Source organism: Anolis sagrei, chromosome 8 (assembly GCF_037176765.1).
Source record: "Anolis sagrei isolate rAnoSag1 chromosome 8, rAnoSag1.mat, whole genome shotgun sequence".
NCBI classification, from domain to species: Eukaryota; Metazoa; Chordata; class Lepidosauria; order Squamata; family Dactyloidae; genus Anolis; species Anolis sagrei.
The window spans coordinates 3353674-3374993 of NC_090028.1; the positions used below are offsets into that span (position 1 = coordinate 3353674).

The window sequence follows — 21320 nt, forward strand, 5'->3', positions numbered from 1 at the left end:
AGAAGGAGCTTTCCTCTAACTCCAAGGCAGTGAGTTGCACCGTTGAACAGCTCTTATGGCCAGGAAGTTCTTCCTCATGTTCAAGTGAAAACCAACTACATTCTCACCCATGAGGTCTTCTAAACCTCTTAATCCCTCGTGCATAAAAATGCCAGAAACCCATAAATTGGTTTCTATGTTTCCATTGGTTTCTTTCTTTATTCCTTCCTTTCCTAGAAACTCGTTGTTGTAACTCAGCGTGTGCCTTCTGTATCTACTAGTGCTAGTAGGAGGAAACGAGGCTTGGAAGAGGAAGACGCTCAGCAGCAGCTGAAGTGCAGTAGGGACATATTCCTTGAATCTAGTGATGAGGAAGAGTTTCAGGAGTTTACTCATGAGGAGATGGAGATGGAGGATTACCGTGGTGTAAAGCGAGTAGCACGCAGTTCTGATAGCGATGAGGAATCCATTTCCAAGCGTCTTAAAGACATAGCAGATAGCTACGGGTCTGAAAGTGATGATGAAGAGCTTGACTGGACTAGGGTCCAGGAGGTTCAGGATGTGATTAATACACCAACCTCCAGTGGTGAGTTCCAAGGGTTCACAGACTCATGGGTTTCAGATACTGCTTCTCAGGATGCAGCCCGGAGTGCAGACTGGCAACAATGGAGGGAACGCAGTTCACCTGTGGAACTGGATGCACCTCGAGGCGAATCTAGTGACTCTGATGAGATTTAAGGAGTAGCCTTGGGTCAATCATGTTGCAGAGTTCAAAGTGTTGTGTACCTGTGTATCCTGCTGTTAACTCTTACCTTGAGTCCTTGCATCCAGAACCGTGTTTCCGTGACCGTGCTGACAACTTGGCCTGGCTTGGAACTGTGAGTCTTGTCTCCTGCCCCGACCTTGGACCGTCTTGACTATTCTACAATTCTGCCTGTCTCCTGTGTTGACTTCGGACCGTTCCTCATCCTGCTTTTTGTGTTGTGATTTTTGAACTGACTGTGTGCCTTCCTAACCACAAACTGTTTTGCCTGCTTTACTTTGGTTTCCTTTTCTGCCCAGACTGCCTGGGCTGCTGCCTTGTTTACATTCCTGCAAGCTGCAGGCTCTTTTGTTTACACGCTCTGCTGATAAGAGCCTTTTGACTTGTTAATTGCCATTAAACAACTTTTGTTAACCCTTAAGCAGCTGTTTCGCCTCGTTGGTCTGCCTGGGTCCTGACACTCGTGGGCTGACACTTTGAGTAACTCTCATCTAACTAGGAAGGAACTGTGGGCTGATTCTCAAAGATCTAAAATACTAAACCAGGGGACCTCAAACTATGGCCCGCGGGCCGGATGCGGCCCTCCAAGGTCATTTACCCGGCCCTCACTCAGGGTCAACCTAAGTCTGAAATGACTTGAAAGCACACAACAACAACAATCCTGTCTCATCAGCCAAAAGTAGGCCCACACTTCCCATTGAATATTAATAATTTTATATTTGTTGAAATTGTTCTTCATTTTAATTATTGTATTGTTTGTAAGGTTTTTTTGCACTACAAATAAGAAAGGAACCACCCAACTGCAATATGCATGGCCATAACAAACACATGCTTAGAAAGGAAATTTAGGCTTCTGGTACAGCTGTACCAGCACCGTTAGTACTACAGGGCTCTTGTGTGGTTCTGGGAAATCATCTCTCTGGTCATTACAATTCTATGGCATATTTTCCCACAAAAGTTAGGATAAGGTTGCGTTGAAAAGGTAAAGGTAGTCCCCTGACATTAAGTCCAGTCATGTCTGACTCTGGGGTGTGGTGCTCATCTCCATTTTTAAGCCGAAGAGCCAGCGTTGTCCATAGACATCTCCAAGGTCATGTGGCCAGCATGACTGCATGGAGCGCTGTTACCTTCCCGCCAGAGCAGTACCTATTGATCTACTCACATTTGCATGTTTTCAAACTGCTAGGTTGGCAGAAGCTAGGGCTGACAGCGGAAGCTCACGCCGCTCCCCGGAATCGAACCTGCGACCTTTCGATCATCAAGCTCAGCAGCTCAGTGCTTTCCTAGAGAGAGTACTTATGACTCGGATCAGAAGAAAACGAAATGCAGCCTATTGTCCCAAGCAAGGATTTCCCTAGGATGACAGAAGATCTTTGGCTCTACATTGGTCAGGACTTTGGGTTTAGATCTGGTATTCCAAAATCTGGAAAAAGACAACCCTGATATCCAAAATGCTTCTGGTTTCCAACATTTCAGACTGTTGTCTTAGGAGAAGTAAAAGCCACCGAAGATGTATCCATTAAAAGGCAAAAGAACCGCTGAGCACATCCTTGAAAGGCCTTTCCTCATAAACAATGCGCTCCCAAAGGGGCATTGAAACAGAAATGTCTTCAACCTGCCAAGAGAAAGACACCGCGGAGAGAGCCAGCCTAGCTTCAAATGTCACATTTGCTGCCAGACAACAAAGAAATGGAACGGGATTCCTTGAATAACTATGAGACGCGGTTTGGGGCATTGCAAGCAGAGCATCCCATCTAAACAGGCAGCGGAGCGCATAGCCGAACACCAGCTCAGTCTCCCAAGAATCCCTTGACAGCGCATGCCATTCTCTCCACAATAGTTTCCTCAAAAAAGAAAACCTTCCGTGCCAAAACTTGACTTATGTTGCAATACTGCCATTGTGTCTTTGCGAGTTGTACTGAGTTATGGAGACTCTAAGTTAAGCATATTATTCCGGGGCTGAGAGAATGTGAATCGAACCTCGTAGTCCAATGCTCAAACCACAATACCACACATGCTCTAATATAAGCAACTTTACCTCCATGAACATAATAGTTGCCATCTGTATCTGCTATAGAACATCTGCATTAAATTCATGGTTGGAGAAGTAGAACTGCACATGTTGTAGCATTGCGCATGGATGGGCACTACACATTGCATTGGGATACTTATTGGCATGTGCCTTGGTTTGGTCATGCAACAGTGCATAGCACAATTAATACATAATCCCATATACAAGGATGTATACGAAGAGAGAGCGATATTGACAAGCTGGAATGTGTCCAGAGGAGGGCGACTAAAATGATCAAGGGTCTGGAGAACAAGCCCTATGAGGAGCGGCTTAGGGAACTGGGCATGTTTAGCCTGAAGAAGAGAAGGCTGAGAGGAGATATGATAGCCATGTATAAATATGTGAGAGGAAGCCACAGGGAGGAGGGAGCAAGCTTGTTTTCTGCTTCCCTGGAGACTAGGACGCAATGGAACAATGGCTTCAAACTACAAGAGAGGAGATTCCATCTGAACAGGAGGAAGAACTTCCTGACTGTGAGAGCCGTTCAGCAGTGGAACTCTCTGCCCCGGAGTGTGGTGGAGGCTCCTTCTTTGGAAGCTTTTAAGCAGAGGCTGGATGGCCATCTACCAGGGGTGATTTGAATGCAATATTCCTGCTTCTTGGCAGAATGGGGTTGGACTGGATGGCCCAGGAGGTCTCTTCCAACTCTTTGATTCTATGATTCTATGATTCTATGAGTGCAATGAATTGATTGTTGGATAATTCTGGAGATCAGAGTTTGAATCCCTGAAATTCCCAGATTTACGGCAGTTAGCAAAAGTCACAGACAATAACAAACCCTATTGAACAAATGGTTCCTGGTGGAAGCATGCCATAGAGTTGCAATAAAACAGCATTGATAGATCCTTTTGCACAGTGATTCTTAATATTTGGGTTCTGGTGCCAAATGGGGTCCCCTTAGTTCAGTGGTTCTCAACCTTCCTAATGCTGTGACCCCTTAATACAGTTCCTTATGTGGTGGTGACCCCCAACCATAACATAATTTTCAATGCTACTTCACAACTATAATTTTGCTCCTGTTATGAATCATCTTGTAAATATCCAATATGCAGGATGTATTTTCATTCATTTGGCACAAATACTCAATGCGACCAAATTTGAATACTGGTGGGGTTGAGGGGAGGATTGATTTTGTCATTTGGGAGTTGTAGTTGCTGGGATTTATAGTTCACCTACAATATCAAAGAGCATTCTGAACTCCACCCATGAGGCAATTGAACCAAACTTGGGACACAGAGCTCCCATGACCAACAACCAATTCTGGAAGAGTGTGGTGGGCATTGACCTTGGGTTTTGAAGTTATAGTTTACCTACATTCAGAGAGCACTGATGCATCTGGACCAAACTTGGCACGAATACTCAATGTGACCAAATGTGGACACTGGTGCAGTTTGGGGAAGATAGACCTTGACATTTGGGAGTTTTAGTGGCTGGGATTTATAGTTCACCTATAATCAAAGAGCATTCTGAACTCCACCAATGACAGAATTGAGCCAAACTTCCCACACGGAACCCTTGCGACCAACAGAAAATACTGTGTTTTCTAATTGTCTTTGGAGACCCCTCTGACACCCCCTCACGACCCCCCTAGGGGTCCCGACCCCCAGGTTGAGAAACACTGCCTTAGTTCAATGTTGAAGTTCCCAAAACATTTGGTAATGGGAAAAGCTTTCTGAATATCCATGTTTTCAGCTTCCTTCTGAAGGAGAGGAGGGATGTCGATGACCTAATTTCCCTGGGGAGTGAGTTCCACAGGCAAGGGGCCACCACTGAGAAGGCCCTGTCCCTCGTCTCCACCAGCCTCACTTGTAATAGAGACGGGGCCGAGAGCAGGGCCTCCCCAGAAGATCTTAAACTCCAAGGTGGGACATAGAAGGACATACGTTCGGACAGGTACGCTGGGCTGGAGCCGTATAGCCAACCACGACCACAGGCAATGGGTATACAGTAGGCTTGGGTAACTACGGAAAAATTTGGTTCTAAACTCGTTTCGTTTTTAGGGGGTTTTTGCGTTTCGTTTTTTAAAAGAATTCCGAAATTTTTCTTTAAAAAAGTTCGAAATATACAAAATTTCATAAAATTACGAAACAATTACAAAACAATTACGAATCGATTAGTTAATGGCGGACGCGATTGCGCAATATGCTAAAAAAAACCCTCCAAATGGGACAAAAGCTTCCTTCTCCCTCTGTTGTTGACTGTTGGTGTGATAATTTATTTTTTATCACTGATAAAACAAACAACAACCCTAAAACTTGCACCAGACATACGGAAATAATTACGAAACAATTTCGAAACAATTTCGAAACAATTTCGAAACAATTATGAAACAATTACGAAACAATTACAAAATAAATTGAAAAAATTGTTTCGATTTTTAATTACTCCTGCATGGCTCAATATCGGATCGTAAGCTAATTTAAATACGAATTAATAACGAATTACGAAATTAACGAACGAAACCGCCCAAGCCTAGTATACAGTGTTCCCTCGTTACTTGTATATTTTAAATTCATACTTTTTGAAAAACCGTGAAACAGCGAGTCCGCGAAAAGCAAACCGCGAAGTAGCGAGGGAATCACTGTACTCAAATTCGTGGTGCAGTGTTTGCAGAAGATGCTCCAGCTCTACAGTTTAGAAAATTCACCTGTTTCGCAAGCCTTGCAAATGCTGATTTGTCTCAAGAAAACTGGGAGACCATCCTGCTTTTGCTTGTAACCCTTTTACGTGCAAGTGTCGCAACATTAAACTATTTCCACCTAGAGAAACTTCACTGACAGTTCATAAGCAGCTGAAACACAATATCTGAGTCTGGGCAGAGGTGGGAGCACTGAACCTGGATAATATATATTTCTTTGACTAGCATGGATGTGTTATAGTTGGCATTAAAAGATTATGAGTTCCCGACCTGAGTCTGACCCAGAGACAGGAGGGCTGGCCATGCCTTCTGAACAGCTTTACGGGTGGCTTCTGCAGAGCTAACAAGGCCCCTCTCTGCTCTGATCAAAGTTTGCTCAGAGTTGGACACCGACAGGACAAAAGAGAGCCTCCTGCCTGCTGAATTCCTTGCGGAGTTGGCTTTTGATCTCACCTTCTTGTTGCAAGGTTGCCGTTGTTGAAATCCTCTACGAGGGGGTTGCGCCACATGAATCTCTGTCTGTGTTGTGCCAGCTTTGTACGTGCATCAAATGGCAATATTTTGCAACCAGACACTCAACTTATGCTTAGAAATGGCACTGTGGGGTTGTGTCCTTTAGCAACAAATCAGGCCTGAACTCTCGCTAGATGAAGAAGACCAAACTGAGGTTGTCATACTTTGGACAGATTGTGAAAAGCCTGGACTCGCTAGTCAAAATGTGGAAGGCAAAAGGGATGGAGGAAGTCCATATTACAAGTGGATAGACTCCGTCAAGGAAGCAAGACCTGAGGATAGGATGAATTGGAGGTCTTCTCATTCATTGGGTCACCATAACTCAGGATTGACTTGAAGGCACTCAACAACAACAACCACAACAAACATAAGAAAGCTTGTAAGGCAGTAGTTCTCAACCTATGGCCTACAACTCTCAGAAATCCCAGCCAGTTTACCAGCTGTTAGGATTGGAGGTCTTCTCATTCATGGGGTCACCATAACTCAGGATTGACTTGAAGGCACTCAACAACAACAACCACAACAAAGATAAGAAAGCTTGTAAGGCAGTAGTTCTCAACCTGTGGATCCCCAGGTACTTTGGCCTACAACACCCAGAAATTCCAGTTTACCAGCTGTTAGGATTTCTGGGAGTTGAAGGTCAAAACATCTGGGGACCCACAGGGTTGAGAACCACTGTTGTAAGGAGAAGAATGGCTAGTAGCTATCCAAGACAGAAGAGCTCTCCGAGGTCCTGAATTTGGGTTGGAGGCTAAGCTCAGTTTTTTACTTATTCCTGACACTAAGGACTTCATCTCATGCAATTAGTAAAATATTGGAGCCATGGTGGTGCAACAGGTTAAACTTTGTGCTGGCTGAACTGCTGACCTGAAGTCCTGAAGGCCAGTGGTTCGAATCCATGAAAATGAAATCGATTGCCACTCATTGGGAAAAACATTCTTTAGAAGCGGCAAAAGACCAGAAACGCACAGAGCATGCATCGTGCGATGGGCTCCATCAGTAGCTGTTTCTAAAGTGTGTAGAAACATGGAGTCTACTGCATGTGATGAAGTCTTAAAACTGGAAAAAAGATCCACAGTTCCTTCACTTAGAAGCCACTGCAAAATAAGGGTCATGTTGGACTCTATTGAAGGCCAACAGGGTCCGGCATCTTGCCCCCAATAGTAACCAACCAGTCACCAACCAGAAACAGACACAGATCAGATTGAACTCCCTTGAAGGCTACACAGAACCTTCCTAAAATTCCTAAAATTGGAAGTGGGTTGATAGCTCAGTGACCTGGAAGCCTCTGCAAAAAAAAAAGTCATGCTGAAAAACAACATAGCCTAGCGTCCTGTTTCAAATGCTAAGGCTCCATCAGGGTGGTTGATGATGGCATGCCCTTGGTTGCATCCACACTGTAGAATGAATGCAGTTTGACACCACTTTAACTGTCTTTGTCCTAGGAGTTGGACAAAGACTTTAAGCCAGTGGTTCTCAACCTTGGGTCCCCAGGTGTTTTGGCCTTCAACTCCCAGAAATCCCAGCCAGTTTACCAGCTGTTAGGATTTCTGGGAGTTGAAGGCCAAAAACATCTGGGGACCCCAGGTTGAGAACCACTGCTTTAAGCCTTCTCTACCAAAGAAGGATGAGGCCTCACCAAACTACAACTCCCAGAATTCCAGATCATAAGAGCCATTGGCAGTTCAAGTGGCATCAAACCGCATCAACTGTACAGTGTAGAGACACCCTTGGAGGTTTCTCACTCACCAGATTGCCCAAAATCCAAGGTGAAAGGACAGGTGTCAATGACCTTATTATAAATTCCCCGTATTTAGTGAACCAGCCATTTGGCCTTTGTTCGGAGAGATTTCCCTGCAGAGAGCGGTCACCGCAGGCAGCCAGTGGAGGCAATTATCAAGTATTTTGCTGCAAATTTAAAAGCTTTGGGCAGCAAGTTCCCCACCGTGCAAATGGAGGCCCTTTTGTAAACATCTTATTAGCAAATGTGGGAAATATAATGGTCAATGCTCCAAAGATAGAGAGATAAATAGAGAGAGATAACGCACTCTTCCGCACCTGAAACTAACCCTACAGAAGGTGCTATACATGCCCTGCCTTGCATTATTTTTTTGATCTGAATATGAAACACAATGCTGGGCTACAATGTTTTATTTACCCGCACATTTGTAACACTGATGGACATGGCTTTGAATCCCATTTGCGTGGTGTTTTATGCAACGGGGTGGAACTCGAAAGCGTTTCCACAATAGCAAAGGGACACATGGATGAGTTTAAGAAAATATCAGAAGAAAAAATGTGCAGCAACCAGCTGCCCTTGTACTTTGCTACTCCCAGAAATCCTAACAGCTGAAAAACTGGCTGAGATTTCTGGTAGTTGTAGGCCAAAAACATCTGGGGACCCCAGGTTGAGAACCCCTGCTGTAGATCAAAAACATCAGGCTGAGAACCATTGCTCTACAGAGATGCTTTAAGGACACCTCAGCAAGCAAGAGTCCAAAAGTGGCAGGGTCAAACCCAGCACCTCAATCCATGACTGAGACCAGATGAGAGACACCCTCCTGAGCACACAGAAGACTGGGCGACTTGGAAGGCGCTGAACAGACTGCGCTCTGGCACCACGAGATGCAGAGCCAATCTTAAGAAATGGGGCTACAGGGTGGAATCCTCGGCATGCGAGTGCGGAGAAGAACAAACCACTGACCACCTACTGCAATGCAACCTGAGCCCTGCCACATGCACAATGGAGGACCTTCTCCCAGTCACACCAGAGGCACTTCTGCTCAAAGGACATTTAGTACAATGCCAAGTTTTTGACTTTGTTTGTGGTTTTTCTATACAGTATAACTGTATTCTCAATTCACTTCTGACAGGATAAATAAAAATAAACAAACACTTTGATTGTATGCTCCTGCATGGAAAGGGTGTTGGACTAAATGGCCTGTGGGGTCCCTTCCAAATTTTTGGTTCTATCATCATCATTTCTCAAAATTGGAACTTAAGGCCTAAGATGGCCAATGATAACCAGATGCCAACAAAACAAAATGTTTGGGTATATTTTGGCAGCTGGTTCACTCAGCTGTGCCCAATGTAACCCTTGCTAAGCAAATATGAAAATTCCAGAACATTGGGTCGAGTCCTAACAATTTCGCTCCAACATTCATTAGTATTTACATCCCTACAATGGTCTCCTGTGGGTGAAGCAACCAGGATCTGAGAGAGCCAACAAAAACGCCATATCATTCATGGAAATGTGCAAAACCATGCTGTCTTGTGCTTTTTAATGAGACCCCGGTTGTAAACAATGTGCGCACATCGCAAAAGACCGACCTGGAGAGGAGCATTTGTCAATCGCAAAGGGAGAAAGCAAGATAGATGCGACAACATCCCGCATCCGGGGCAGCATATACATAATATATATTGTAAACCCCCCGTTTCCAACAGATAAATGTAATCAAGGTTTATGCGTTCGGAGAAGCCAACAGGATGGGCTTGTTTCACGCGAAGGATCAGAAGAAAATTGTAACTAATGTTGTGGAAAATTACTTTGATATTGCTTTCTCAGTACAGGATTACAATTAGGTTGCAGCGAAAGGCGCAGGGAAGGGGTAAATGAATGGTAACAAATCAACACAAACAGCTCCTGTCAGGAGCGCTTTGCTGACGGGGAGTAATGCAAGCATTACTTAAAGTTTTATGGCTCCCGTTTTGTTCCAGCGTTAAGTAGTAGTTACATCGAGGGGTTCCCTCCGCAGTTGCGAGACACTGAACAAGCCTTTCCAAGGAAAGGAAAGGATCGCTCCTTTATTAACCTTGCATTATAAACTACATCATCCCAAATTAAACTGGACGGTATGTATTAACCGTGAGCAATGGCTCTCTCCTCCAAGTATAATTCTGCAAAACATTTGAGAGAAATATAACCCTTGGAAGAAAGGTTGAGGTGCAAAAGAAGAGTCTGAGCATGCAACTAAATAGTCATGGACTGTTGCACTCCGGGACAGGAAAAGCCCTCTGACTGTAAACACCACAACAAACACCACCCTACTTCCAACAGACCTCACTACCTTTGAGGATGCTTGCCATAGATGCAGGCGAAACGTCAGGAGAAAATGCCTCTAGACCATGGCCATATAGCCCGAAGAAACCTACAACAACCCAGTGATTCCGGCCATAAAACTCTTCGACAATACACCACGTTGATTGGAAAACAATCCTTTTATTGAAAAGAATTAAAAAGCAGCAAGTAAAAAAGCACTTTAAAGAAATAGGTAAATCCAATTAGGTAAGAAGATAAGCAGGAGCAAAATAGTCCAGGGTAAAGTTCAGCAAAGTCCATAAAAACAAAGTCCACACTTCTCAGCCAAAACAGGAAATCCAAGGCATGAGTAGGCATTCATTCATTCCAAACCATGAACATGAAATACTTAGACAAGTATCTTCCAAGCAAAGCTTCCACGAAACAAAGGACGAGAACTACGCTTGAATCCAACAATGCTTCACCTGACTATATTTCCCATACTTGAAACTTTTATCCTTTCGTTAAGCTATTCCACGCACTCAGGAATTGGTTTCGTTTTACTTGAGATCCCCTTATCTTTTTCTGTCAGAGCCTGGCAGAACGCCGAAGTCACTGTTCGGCCTGTCTGTTTTGACTAATTTCCTTTCGCCTATCTATTTGCTCATTAAGTCTCGTAGCTGGGCCAGGTGTCCAGTTGTTTTCAAGCCCCAAATCCTGGGAACCCTCTGGTAGCAATTCAGGGAGTACACTATCATCCCCACACCCTTCGGGGACATTCTCATGAGAAACTACACTTTGCACAAGGGTCTTCTGGTCCTTCTCTGCATCAGTATCAATGACCAAACCATTGTCATCTTGAAATTCATTGGCATCACTTCCCACATCCAAAGCACCCTGATCCTGAAGAGGCACAAATGGAGGGTGGAAGAGAGAAACGTGCCAAGAGGAAGGTGCGTCAAGCCAACCCCGACCAGGACCACCTTCCACCTGGAAACCAATGCCTTCATTGCAGAAGAAGATGCAGATCAAGGATAGGGTTCCACAGTCACCACAGACCCACCAGAACACTGATCCTGGAAGACTATCCTACTCGGCCAACGAGGGATCGCCTAAGTAAGTAAGTAAGTAAGTAAGTAAGTAAGTAAGTAATAATGTATCTTGGGACATGAACTTCATTAATGTTCCTTATACACATCACCTGAAGGTAATTTTACACATAATACTTTCAATCTTTTAAGTCTGTGCACACTGTCCCACCAGAAAACAAAGTTGTCACTCTCTCAGCCATCATATGTGGACAATTTTGGATTTTGGAACATTTCGGTCTCGGAATTCCAGATATGGGATGCTCAACTTGAACGAAATCTGTGCAAAAAATGTGCCTTTTTTCCTTCCATTTGCAACTCTTCCACCATCATCCATCTCTCCAAAAACTGCATTATCTTTTTTTGCAGGTGCACGTATAAATAGAACGCATTATTTTTCCACAGGTGCACATATAAACAACTCCACGCATTTGAGAGAAGGGATCCCATCCCACATATTGACAAAGTTTGCTGAGATAAGGCAGGCTAAGAAAAGGGTCCCAGGCTTGGATCTTTTGGATGCAATTCATGCGCTTTGCAGTCAACTATTGACCCATGGCTTCTAGACAAAGCAGAAAGAGGGGCGGAAAGTATACATAATGGTACAAGTGATGTTGTCTGTCATTCTGTTACAATCCTCAGATTCTGCAGCTTTCATGCAAAGTTGAAAACAAACCTCTCTCTTGCACCTCAAAAGCCAACATGACCTTCTAAGGTCTTCTCTCCAGAAACGTATCAACCCCTTTCTTCACAATGTGGGCAAACGCAAGCCTCCAAAGCACAAGCCAAATGACACACCGAGGGCATCATCCCAAAGATCACTAACCTGGTGTTTGCTGGTGGATGATTTCTTCTGGGTCTTGCAGGTGGATGAAGACCACGAGGCCGGCTGCTCCGAACAGCAGGATGAAGGAGAACATGCAGGTCAGCTTCATCCTTGACGGACGGAAATCAATCCAGTTAGGGCTCGCGGGAAGAAGGAAGGTTGCCTTGCTCCAAAGGCTCCAAAGCTGCAGTCATCGTCTCCGCGGGCATTGCTTTCCCATGCAACCTGGTGGGAAAAGGGCGCACTGAGTCTCAATGTGTCCAGGGTCTGATCAGTGATATATATGCATGTGTTATGCACACCTATGCCTTGATTAGAATAGTGTGCATAAAACTGCACATCTATATGCATAGAATAATAATAATATTAATAATAATACTTTATTTATATACCACTCCATTTCCCCGAGGGGACTCAGAGCGGTTCCCAAGTAATATCACAAAACATACAGAGTAAAAACAGCATAACCACAAGATTAACAAACAAAATATAAACATAAAAATTGTCGCCATAACACACATATATTAAAAGTAATCCTGCCTGTTCAAGGCAATTAAAAATGTAAAAGGCCGGGCCAAGATTTGTGCAACCCCAAAAATTCTAGCGGGCCCGGGAATTAAGTGCAATGCTATGGCAGGCAACAATCATATTAGGTCCATTCCAGGGCCAATTAGAGGAAAGAATCTGGGTAATTGGTAGGAAGAAGAAGGCTGTATTAGACAATGTGTAGGGCTGAGTTAGAACTGGTCATTTTCAAAGGCTTGTTGAAACCACCAGGTCTTCAAGCTCTTACGAAAGGAGGGGAGGAATGGGGCCTGTCTTATTTCCCTTGGAAGGGCGTTCCAGAGATGGGGGGCCACCACTGAGAAGGCCCTCTCTCTCATCCCCACCAACCGCGCTTGAGACGGTAGTGGGACCAAGAGGAGGGCCTCCCCGGAAGATCTTAGAGCTCACGCCAGTTCATAGAAGGAGATGCGATCACGGAGATAGGTGGGGCCCAAACCGTTTAGGGCTTTATAGGTCATGACCTGCACCTTGAATTTGGCTCGGCAACTTATCGGCAGCCAATGAAGCTGTTTTAATAGGGGTGTTGTGTACTCCCTATAGTTTTTATAATAATAATAATGCACCACCCAGTATTCAAGCAAATGCTCAACCATGCACATAGAAGCCATTACACATCTATATGCACCGAATAATAACAATAATAATAATAATAATAATAATAATAAAAATAATAATGTACCCCCCAGTATTGAAGCAAATGCTCATCCCCATGCACTCATGCTGTTTCACGTCTATTTGCACCGAATAATAATAATAATAATAATTATTATTATTATTATTATTATATACCACCCAGTATTGAAGCAAATGCTCAACCATGTATATACAAGCCATTGCACATCTATATGAACCAAATAACAACAACAACAACAATAATGTATGGTAAAGGTAGGTAGTCAACCATGCACATCATTATGCGCTGAATAATAATAATAATAATAATAATAATAATAATATATCACTCAGTATTGAAGCAAATGCTCATTCCCACTTACACAAGTCATTGCACATCTATATGCACCAAATAATAATAATAATAATAATAATAATAATAATATCACCCAGTATTGAAACAAATGCTCAACCATGTTTATACAAGCCATTGCACATCTATATGAACCAAACAACAACAACAACAACAACAACAATGTATGGTAAAGGTAGGTAGTCGGACACAACTGGACATAATGTCAGAGGAAAACTTTTACCTTTACCTATACCAACCATGCACATCATTATGTGCTGAATAATAATAATAATAATAATAATAACAATGTATCACTCAGTATTGAAGAAAATGCTCATCCCCATGCACACATGCTGTTTCACATCTATATGCACCGAATTATTATTATTATTATTATTATTATTATTATTATTATTATTATTATATACCACCCAGTATTGAAGCAAATGCTCAACCATGTATATACAAACCATTGCACATCTATATGAACCAAACCACCACAACAACAATAATGTACCTGCCGGTATTGAAGCAAATGCTCATCCCCACACACATAAGTCATTGCACATCTATATGCATTAATTAGTAATAATAATAATAATAATAATACTATAAGGTAAAGGTAGGTAGTCAGACACAACTGGACTTAATGTCAGAGGAAAACTTTTACCTTTACCTATACCAACCATACACATCATTATGTGCTGAATAATAATAATAATAATAATAATGTATCACACAGTATTCAAGAAAATGCTCAACCATGCACATACAAGCCATTGCATAACTATATGCACCAAATAATAATAATAATAATAATAATAATAATAACGTACCACCCACTATTGAAGCAAATGCTTAACTGCTCACACATACAAGCTGTTGCACATCTATGTGCACAGTCCCACATCAAGATTCTTGAGCTGAATATTATTATTATTATTATTAATTAATTAATTAATTAATTAAACTTTATTTGTACTCCGCTAGCATCTCCCGAAGGACTCGATGCGGCTTACAAAGGCCGAGGCCTCAAAACACAACATAACAATACACAAACTAAAGCAAATTAAAAACAATTAAAGCAATGTTAAACAACAAAACAACAAGCAATAAACAATACACCAAAACACAATAAAACTGGGCCGGGCCAGAGTAATGGGTACAGAATTAAAAGTGCTGATGTGACAGGTGGTATATAAGGATTATAGGGCAAGTGCAATGTGCAGTGTGCAGCAATCTTAGTTCTAATAAAGTGCTTCTGGGACTTGGTATTGGAGATTTCCTATTCTGGAAAGGCACATCGGAACAGCCAGGTCTTCAAGTTCTTTCTAAAGACTGCCAATGTAGGGGCCTGTCTAAGATCTTTGGGGAGGGTGTTCCAGAGTCAGGGGGCCACCACAGAAAAGGCCCTGTCTCATGTCCCCACCAAACGTGTTTGCGACGCAGGCAGGATCATGAGCAGGGCCTCTCTAGATGACCAAAGTGAACGCGTGGGTTCGTAAACGGAGATGCAGTCACGCAGGTAGGATGGTCCCAAACCATTCAGGGTTTTGTAGGTAAGCACCTGCACCTTAAATTGGGCTCGGAAAATAAACGGCAGCCAGTGGAGCTCCTTGAACAGGAGGGTTGACCTCTCTCTGTAAGGAGCACCAGTTAACATCCTGGCCGTTGGCCGTTGGACCAGTTGAAATTTCCGAGCCGTTTTCAAGGGCAGCCCCACGTAGAGCGCATTACAGTAGCCCAATCTAGAGGTGACCAAGGCAATGACCACCCCGGCCAGATCATGAATGTTATGCACCAGACAGGCCCATAGCCAGGATTTCGTTTCCGGGGGGGGGGGGGGGGGCTGAATTTTTTTCAGGGGAGGTTTCAGGGGGGCTGAGTTTCGGGAGGGGGGGGCTGAGTCTGAGTGAAAGAGGGTCTACCCTAGCAAACCTTTTGTATTATTACCCCAATACCCCCATGCATATGGGATATATTGAGTATGGTGATCAGATCATGATATGAATCAACATAACAGTTTAAATAATGCACCAGTAAGACCTTTTTGCGAACCACCATGAGAATTTCGGGGGGGTGGGGGTGAAGCCCCTCAAGCCCCCCCCCCCCCCCCCCCCCGGCTACATGCCTGGCACCAGACAGGTTCCCCAGTTCCAAAAAAAATCCACTTCTGGCATAAATTCCATTCCTAGTCCCCACAATTAATAATAATAATATAATGTACCATCCAGTATTCATGCAAATGCTCATCCACACACACATAAGCCATCGTACATCTATATGTGTCGAATAATAATAATAATAAGGTACCATACAGTATTTAAATGCTCAACTGTGCAGTGGTTTCGGATTTCCACAATTCCTAACAGCCTACTAACTGTTAGCAATGGTAGGAGTTGAAGTCCACAACACCTGGAGGACACAAGTTTTCCCATGCCTGCTTTAGTTGGTCACCCAGGGAGTTTCCCGGGCTGAAAATGGATTTGGTCCAAATCCGATGCTCAAATCACTACTTAGAAAGACTAGAGGAGTGAATCGTGTGATGCCATTGTTGTTGTTCATTCGTTCAGTCGTCTCCGACTCTTCGTGACCTCATGGACCAGTCCACGCCAGAGCTCCCTGTCGGCCGTCACCACCCCCAGCTCCTTCAAGGTCAGTCCAGTCACTTCAAGGATGCCATCCATCCATCTTGCCCTTGGTCGGCCCCTCTTCCTTTTGCCTTCCACTTTCCCCAGCATCATTCCCTTCTCTAGGCTTTGCTGTCTCCTCATGATGTGGCCAAAGTACTTCAACTTTGTCTCTAGTCTCCTTCCCTCCAATGAGCAGTCGGGCTTTCTTTCCTGGAGGATGGACTGGTTGGATCTTCTGGCGGTCCAAGGCACTCTCAGCACTTTCCTCCAACACCACAGCTCAAAAGCATCTCTCTTCCTTCGCTCAGCCTTCCCTAAGGTCCAGCTCTCACATCCGTAGGTGACTACAGGGAAGACCATGGCTTTGACTAGGCAATGGATCTTTGTTGCCAGTCTGATGTCTCTGCTCTTGACTATTTTATCGAGACTGGACCTTGCTCTCCTCCCAAGAAGGAAGCGTCTCCTGATTTCCTGGCCACAGTCTGCATCTGCAGTTATCTTTGAGCCTAAAAATACAAAGTCTGTCACGGCCTCCACATTTTCTCCTTCTATTTTCCAGTTGTCAATCATTCTTGTTGCCATAATCTTTTTTTTTTTTTTTATGTTTAGCTGCAACCCGGCTTTTGCGCTTTCTTCTTTCACCTTGATGAGAAGGCTCCTCAGCTCCTCCTCGCTTTTGGCCATCAGGGTGGTGTCATCTGCATATCTGAGGTTGTTAATGTTTCTTCCAGCCATTTCCACCCCAGCTTTGCATTCATCCAGCCCCGCACATCCTCGCATGATGTGTTCTGCATACAAGTTGAATAGGTTGGGTGAGAGGATGCAGCCTTGCCGGACGCCTTTCCCAATCTTGAACCCATCTGTTCCTCCGTGGTCAGTTCTGACTGTTGCTCCTTGGTCCTTGTACAGATTCCTCAGCAGAGAGGGAAGGGGGCTTGGGATGCCCATCCCACCAAGAACTTGCCACCATTTATGATGATCCACACAGTCAAAGGCTTTAGAATAGTCAATGAAGCAGAAATAGATGTTTTTCTGACACTCCCTGCCTTTCTCCATTCTCCAGCATCCGGATATTAGCAATCTGGTCTCTGGTTCCTCTGCCTTTTCTAAACCCAGCTTGAACATCTGGCAACTCTCGCTCCATGTATTGCTGGAGTCTTCCTTGCAGGATCTTGAGCATTCCCTTCCTGGCATGATGAGAAATAAGGGCCACTGTACGGAAGTTTGAGCAGTCTTTCGCATTTCCCTTTTTTGGTATGCCATAAATGCTGCATATTCATCCGGGGAGGCCGTGGCCTTCATGTGTGGACTTGCAGGGAAGATGCAATCAGGAAAACCGCTCAGCCATCCCCGAAAGTCCCCAAACGCCTATTGAAACCACCGCCGGTACCAACTATGCAGGCAGCCAGTGACATTTCCGAAATATCCCCGTGCCATTGAAAACAGCAGTAAAAAGGGGGACTATAATATACCTGCTGTGGGAATTTACACCTCATTTGTGCTCAAGATTGCAGTCATAATTAAATAAATGCTTACATTTCTTGCTTTGGTTCCCCCCTTGTTGAACAAGGAATGCACAATGCACGGGGGACTTAGTTCACTCCAGGACAGATATTATCGCAACGCTCTTTCGCGGTGTTTTGTTTTTAGGGGGAAACGGAAATAAAGCACGCAGCTGCGTTTGGCATGCTTTGGGGCCGAGAACTCCTTTGCTAGAAAGGAAATAAAAATGATAGATATTCCAAGATATACAAGCTAGAAGTGACATCGTTGGGGAATGTTAAACCGTCGGGCTCATTTCAAAAATGAGTTGATTCCACAGCAAGCTGGCTTCAGGAAAGGCAAAAGCTGCACATCGCAAGTGCTGAACCTGACTCAGCACATAGAAGATGGCTTTGAAAGGCAGCAGATCACAGGAGCTGTCTTCATAGATGTATCAGCAGCCTATGATACTGTGAACCACCGCCTCCTCCTGAGAAAAATTGTATAATATCACAAAGGACGACCACCTCACCCGCCTCATAGGAAACCTGCTACAAAACAGGAGCTTCTTTGTTGAGTTCCAGGGCCAGAGAAGCAGATGGCGGAAACAGAAGAACGCCCTGCCTCAGGGGAGCGTGCTTGCTCCATCCATGTTCAACATTTGCACAAATGACCAGTCACTGCCAGAAGGGACAGAGAGTTTCACCTATGCTGATGATCATGCCATCACCACCCAAGCAGGGAGCTTTGAGATGGTTGAACAGAAGCTCTCCAAAGCTCTAGGTGCTCTTACTGCCTATGACAGGGAAAACCAGCTGATCCCTAATCCATCTAAAACACAGACATGTGCTTTCCACCTTAAGGACAGACAAGCATCCTGAGCTCTGAGGATTATTACCTGGGAAGGAATCCCACTGGAGCATTGCAGCGCACCCAAATACCTGGGAGTCACTCTTGACCATGCTCTGACCTATAGGAAACACTGCCTGAATATCAAGCAAAATGTGGGTGCTAGAAACAATATCATACGAAAGCTGACTGGCACAACCTGGGGATCACAACCAGACACAGTGAAGACATCTGCCCTTGCGCTATGCTATTCTGCTGCTGAGTATGCATGCCCAGTGTGGAACACATCTCAACATGATAAAACAGTGGATATGGCTCTTAATGAGACATGCCGCATTATCACGGGGTGTCTGCGCCCTACACCACTGGAGAAATTACACTGCTTAGCCGGTATTGCACCACCTGACATCCGCCGGGAAGGAGCAGCCAATAGTGAAAGGACCAAGGCAGAGACATCTCCAGCTCATCCTCTGTTTGGGTATCAGCCAGCATGTCAATGACTTAAATCTAGAAATAGTTTTCTAAGATCTACAGCAGGGGTCCTCAAACTAAGGCCCGGGGGCTGGATACGGCCCTCCAAGGTCATTCACCCGGCCCTCGCTCAGGGTCAACCTAAGTCTGAAATGACTTGAAAGCACACAACAACAACAATCCTATCTCATCAGCCAAAAGCAAGCCCACACTTCCCATTGAAATACTAATGTTTATATTTGTTTAAATTCTTCTTCATTTTAATTATTGTATTGTTTTTAAGTGTTCTTTGGACTACAAATACAATATGTGCAGTGTGCATAGGAATTAATTCATGTTTTTTTCAAATTATAATCCGGCCCTCCAACAGTTTGAGGGACTGTGACCTGGCCCTCTGTTTAAAAAGTTTGAGGACCCCTGATCTACAGAGACATTCGCTGGAACACCTCAGCAAGCGAGAGTCCAAAAGTGGCAGGCTCAAACCCAGAACCTCAACCAATGGCTGATACCAAATGAGAGACTCCCCCCTGGGCACACAGAGGACTGGGCGACTTGGAAGGCACTGAACAGACTGCACTGGCACCTCGAGATGCAGAAATGGGGCCACAAAGTGGAATCCACGACATGCGAGTGTGGAGGAGAGCAAACCAATGACCACCTACTGCAATGCAACCTGAGCCCTGCCACATGCACAATGGAGGACCTTCTTGCGGCAACACCAGAGGCACTCCAAGGGGCCAGATACTGGTCAAGGGACATTTAATCAACTACCAAGCTTGCAAACTTTGTGTTCTGTCTGTTTGTTTGTTTGTTTTGTTAAAAATGTAATACAAATACACGATAAATAAATATTTCAAAAATACCTGCTAAATTAACTGAAGCACTTGCACCCATCTCATTAGTATCGGGATTAGAAGCAGCTGGGAAATGATTCCGTGAACCATGAGATTTTGGACAGAATTTTTGTTGCATACGAAAAGAGAAGGGTCAATGTCTTTCTCCGGGAAAAGCCAATTAAGCATTTGGAGGGCTCTCTGACTCTCGTTAGCACTGTCTGCTAAGAGCAATAACTATCTGAAATGGGATGGAACACTTCAACAGGAAGAGCATTTGTCGCTTGCTTCATAATTTTTCAATTGTGGGTCTTAATGCTTGTTGTTTAAGCAAGCATCCCATTGGAATGAATGTATGTTCCTATGATTTGGCCTATATCAGTGTATCTCAACCTTCCGAATGCTACAACGCCTTAAAACAGTTCCTCCTGTTGTGGTGACTCACAACCATAACATTATTTTGGTTGCTACTTCAGTCGCAAGGCCGAACAGGGCATAGGGTTACAGACAAGAATCCAGACAAGACAGAGGTCCTCCTGGTCAGTCGCAAGGCTATAAGGTATAAGGTCGCAACCTGTGTTGGATGGGGCTGCACTCCCCCTGAAGACGCAGGTTCGCAGCTTGGGTGTGACCCTGGACTCATCGCTGAGCCTGGAACCCCAGGTCTCGGCGGTGACCAGGGGAGCATTTGCACAGCTAAAGCTTGTGCGCCAGCTGCGCCCGTACCTTGGGAAGTCTGACTTGGCCATGGTAGTCCACGCTCTAGTCACATCCCATATAGACTACTGCAACGCTCTCTACGTGGGGTTGCCTTTGAAGACGGCTCGGAAGCTCCAACTAGTCCAACGCTCGGCAGCCATGATTTTAACAGGAGCGGAGCGCAGGGAGCATACAACCCCCCTGTTGCGCCAACTCCACTGGCTACCGATCTGCTACCGGGCTGAATTCGAAGTGCTGGCGTTGGCCTTTAAAGCCCTAAACGGTTCCGGCCCAAGCTACCTATCCGACCGCATCTCTGCCTATGAACCCACCAGGAGTTTGAGATCTTCTGGGGAGGCCCTGCTCTCGATCCCGCCTGCTTCTCAAGCTCGGCTGGCGGGGACGAGAGATAGGGCCTTCTCGGTGGTGGCTCCTCGGCTGTGGAACGCCCTTCCTACGGACATTAGACTAGCACCATCTCTAATGGTATTCCGCAAAAAGGTGAAGACCTGGATGTTTGTGCAGGCGTTTGAGTAATTTAGTGCAATCTGGTAATGGAACATCGGAATGGAACAATGGACGACGAACCTGGACTACGCTTGGATGATGAGAAGATTGGGTACGGTTGTTTTTTGTAATAATTGTGCATTGTAATTGCTTATTGGTAATTTATGGATAATGTGTTAAGTCAATTGTTATATGTTGTATGGAACCACTGCTGTTTCTACTGTTTTTACTGTTTGTGAACCGCCGTGAGTCGCCTTCGGGCTTGAGATACAGCGGTATAGAAGCAAAGTCAATACATAAATAATAAATAAATAAATAACTGTAATTCTGCTACTGTTATGAATCGTCATGTAAATATCTGATATGCAGGATGTTTTTTCATTCACTGGACCACATTTGGCACAAAGACCCCATAC

General features: G+C 44.5%; 1 protein-coding gene across 1 annotated transcript in view; it reads right to left on the reverse strand.

The window, feature by feature from the left end:
• The window catches only part of CHST8 (carbohydrate sulfotransferase 8), a 482689-nt gene that overhangs the window by 345700 nt on the left and 115669 nt on the right, over window positions 1-21320 (reverse strand). The window contains exon 2 of the mRNA XM_060788459.2: window positions 11897-12121. Coding sequence (XP_060644442.2) covers window positions 11897-12005 — 109 coding nt within the window. The 5' untranslated portion in view covers window positions 12006-12121. The remainder of the gene's footprint in view (window positions 1-11896; window positions 12122-21320) is intronic.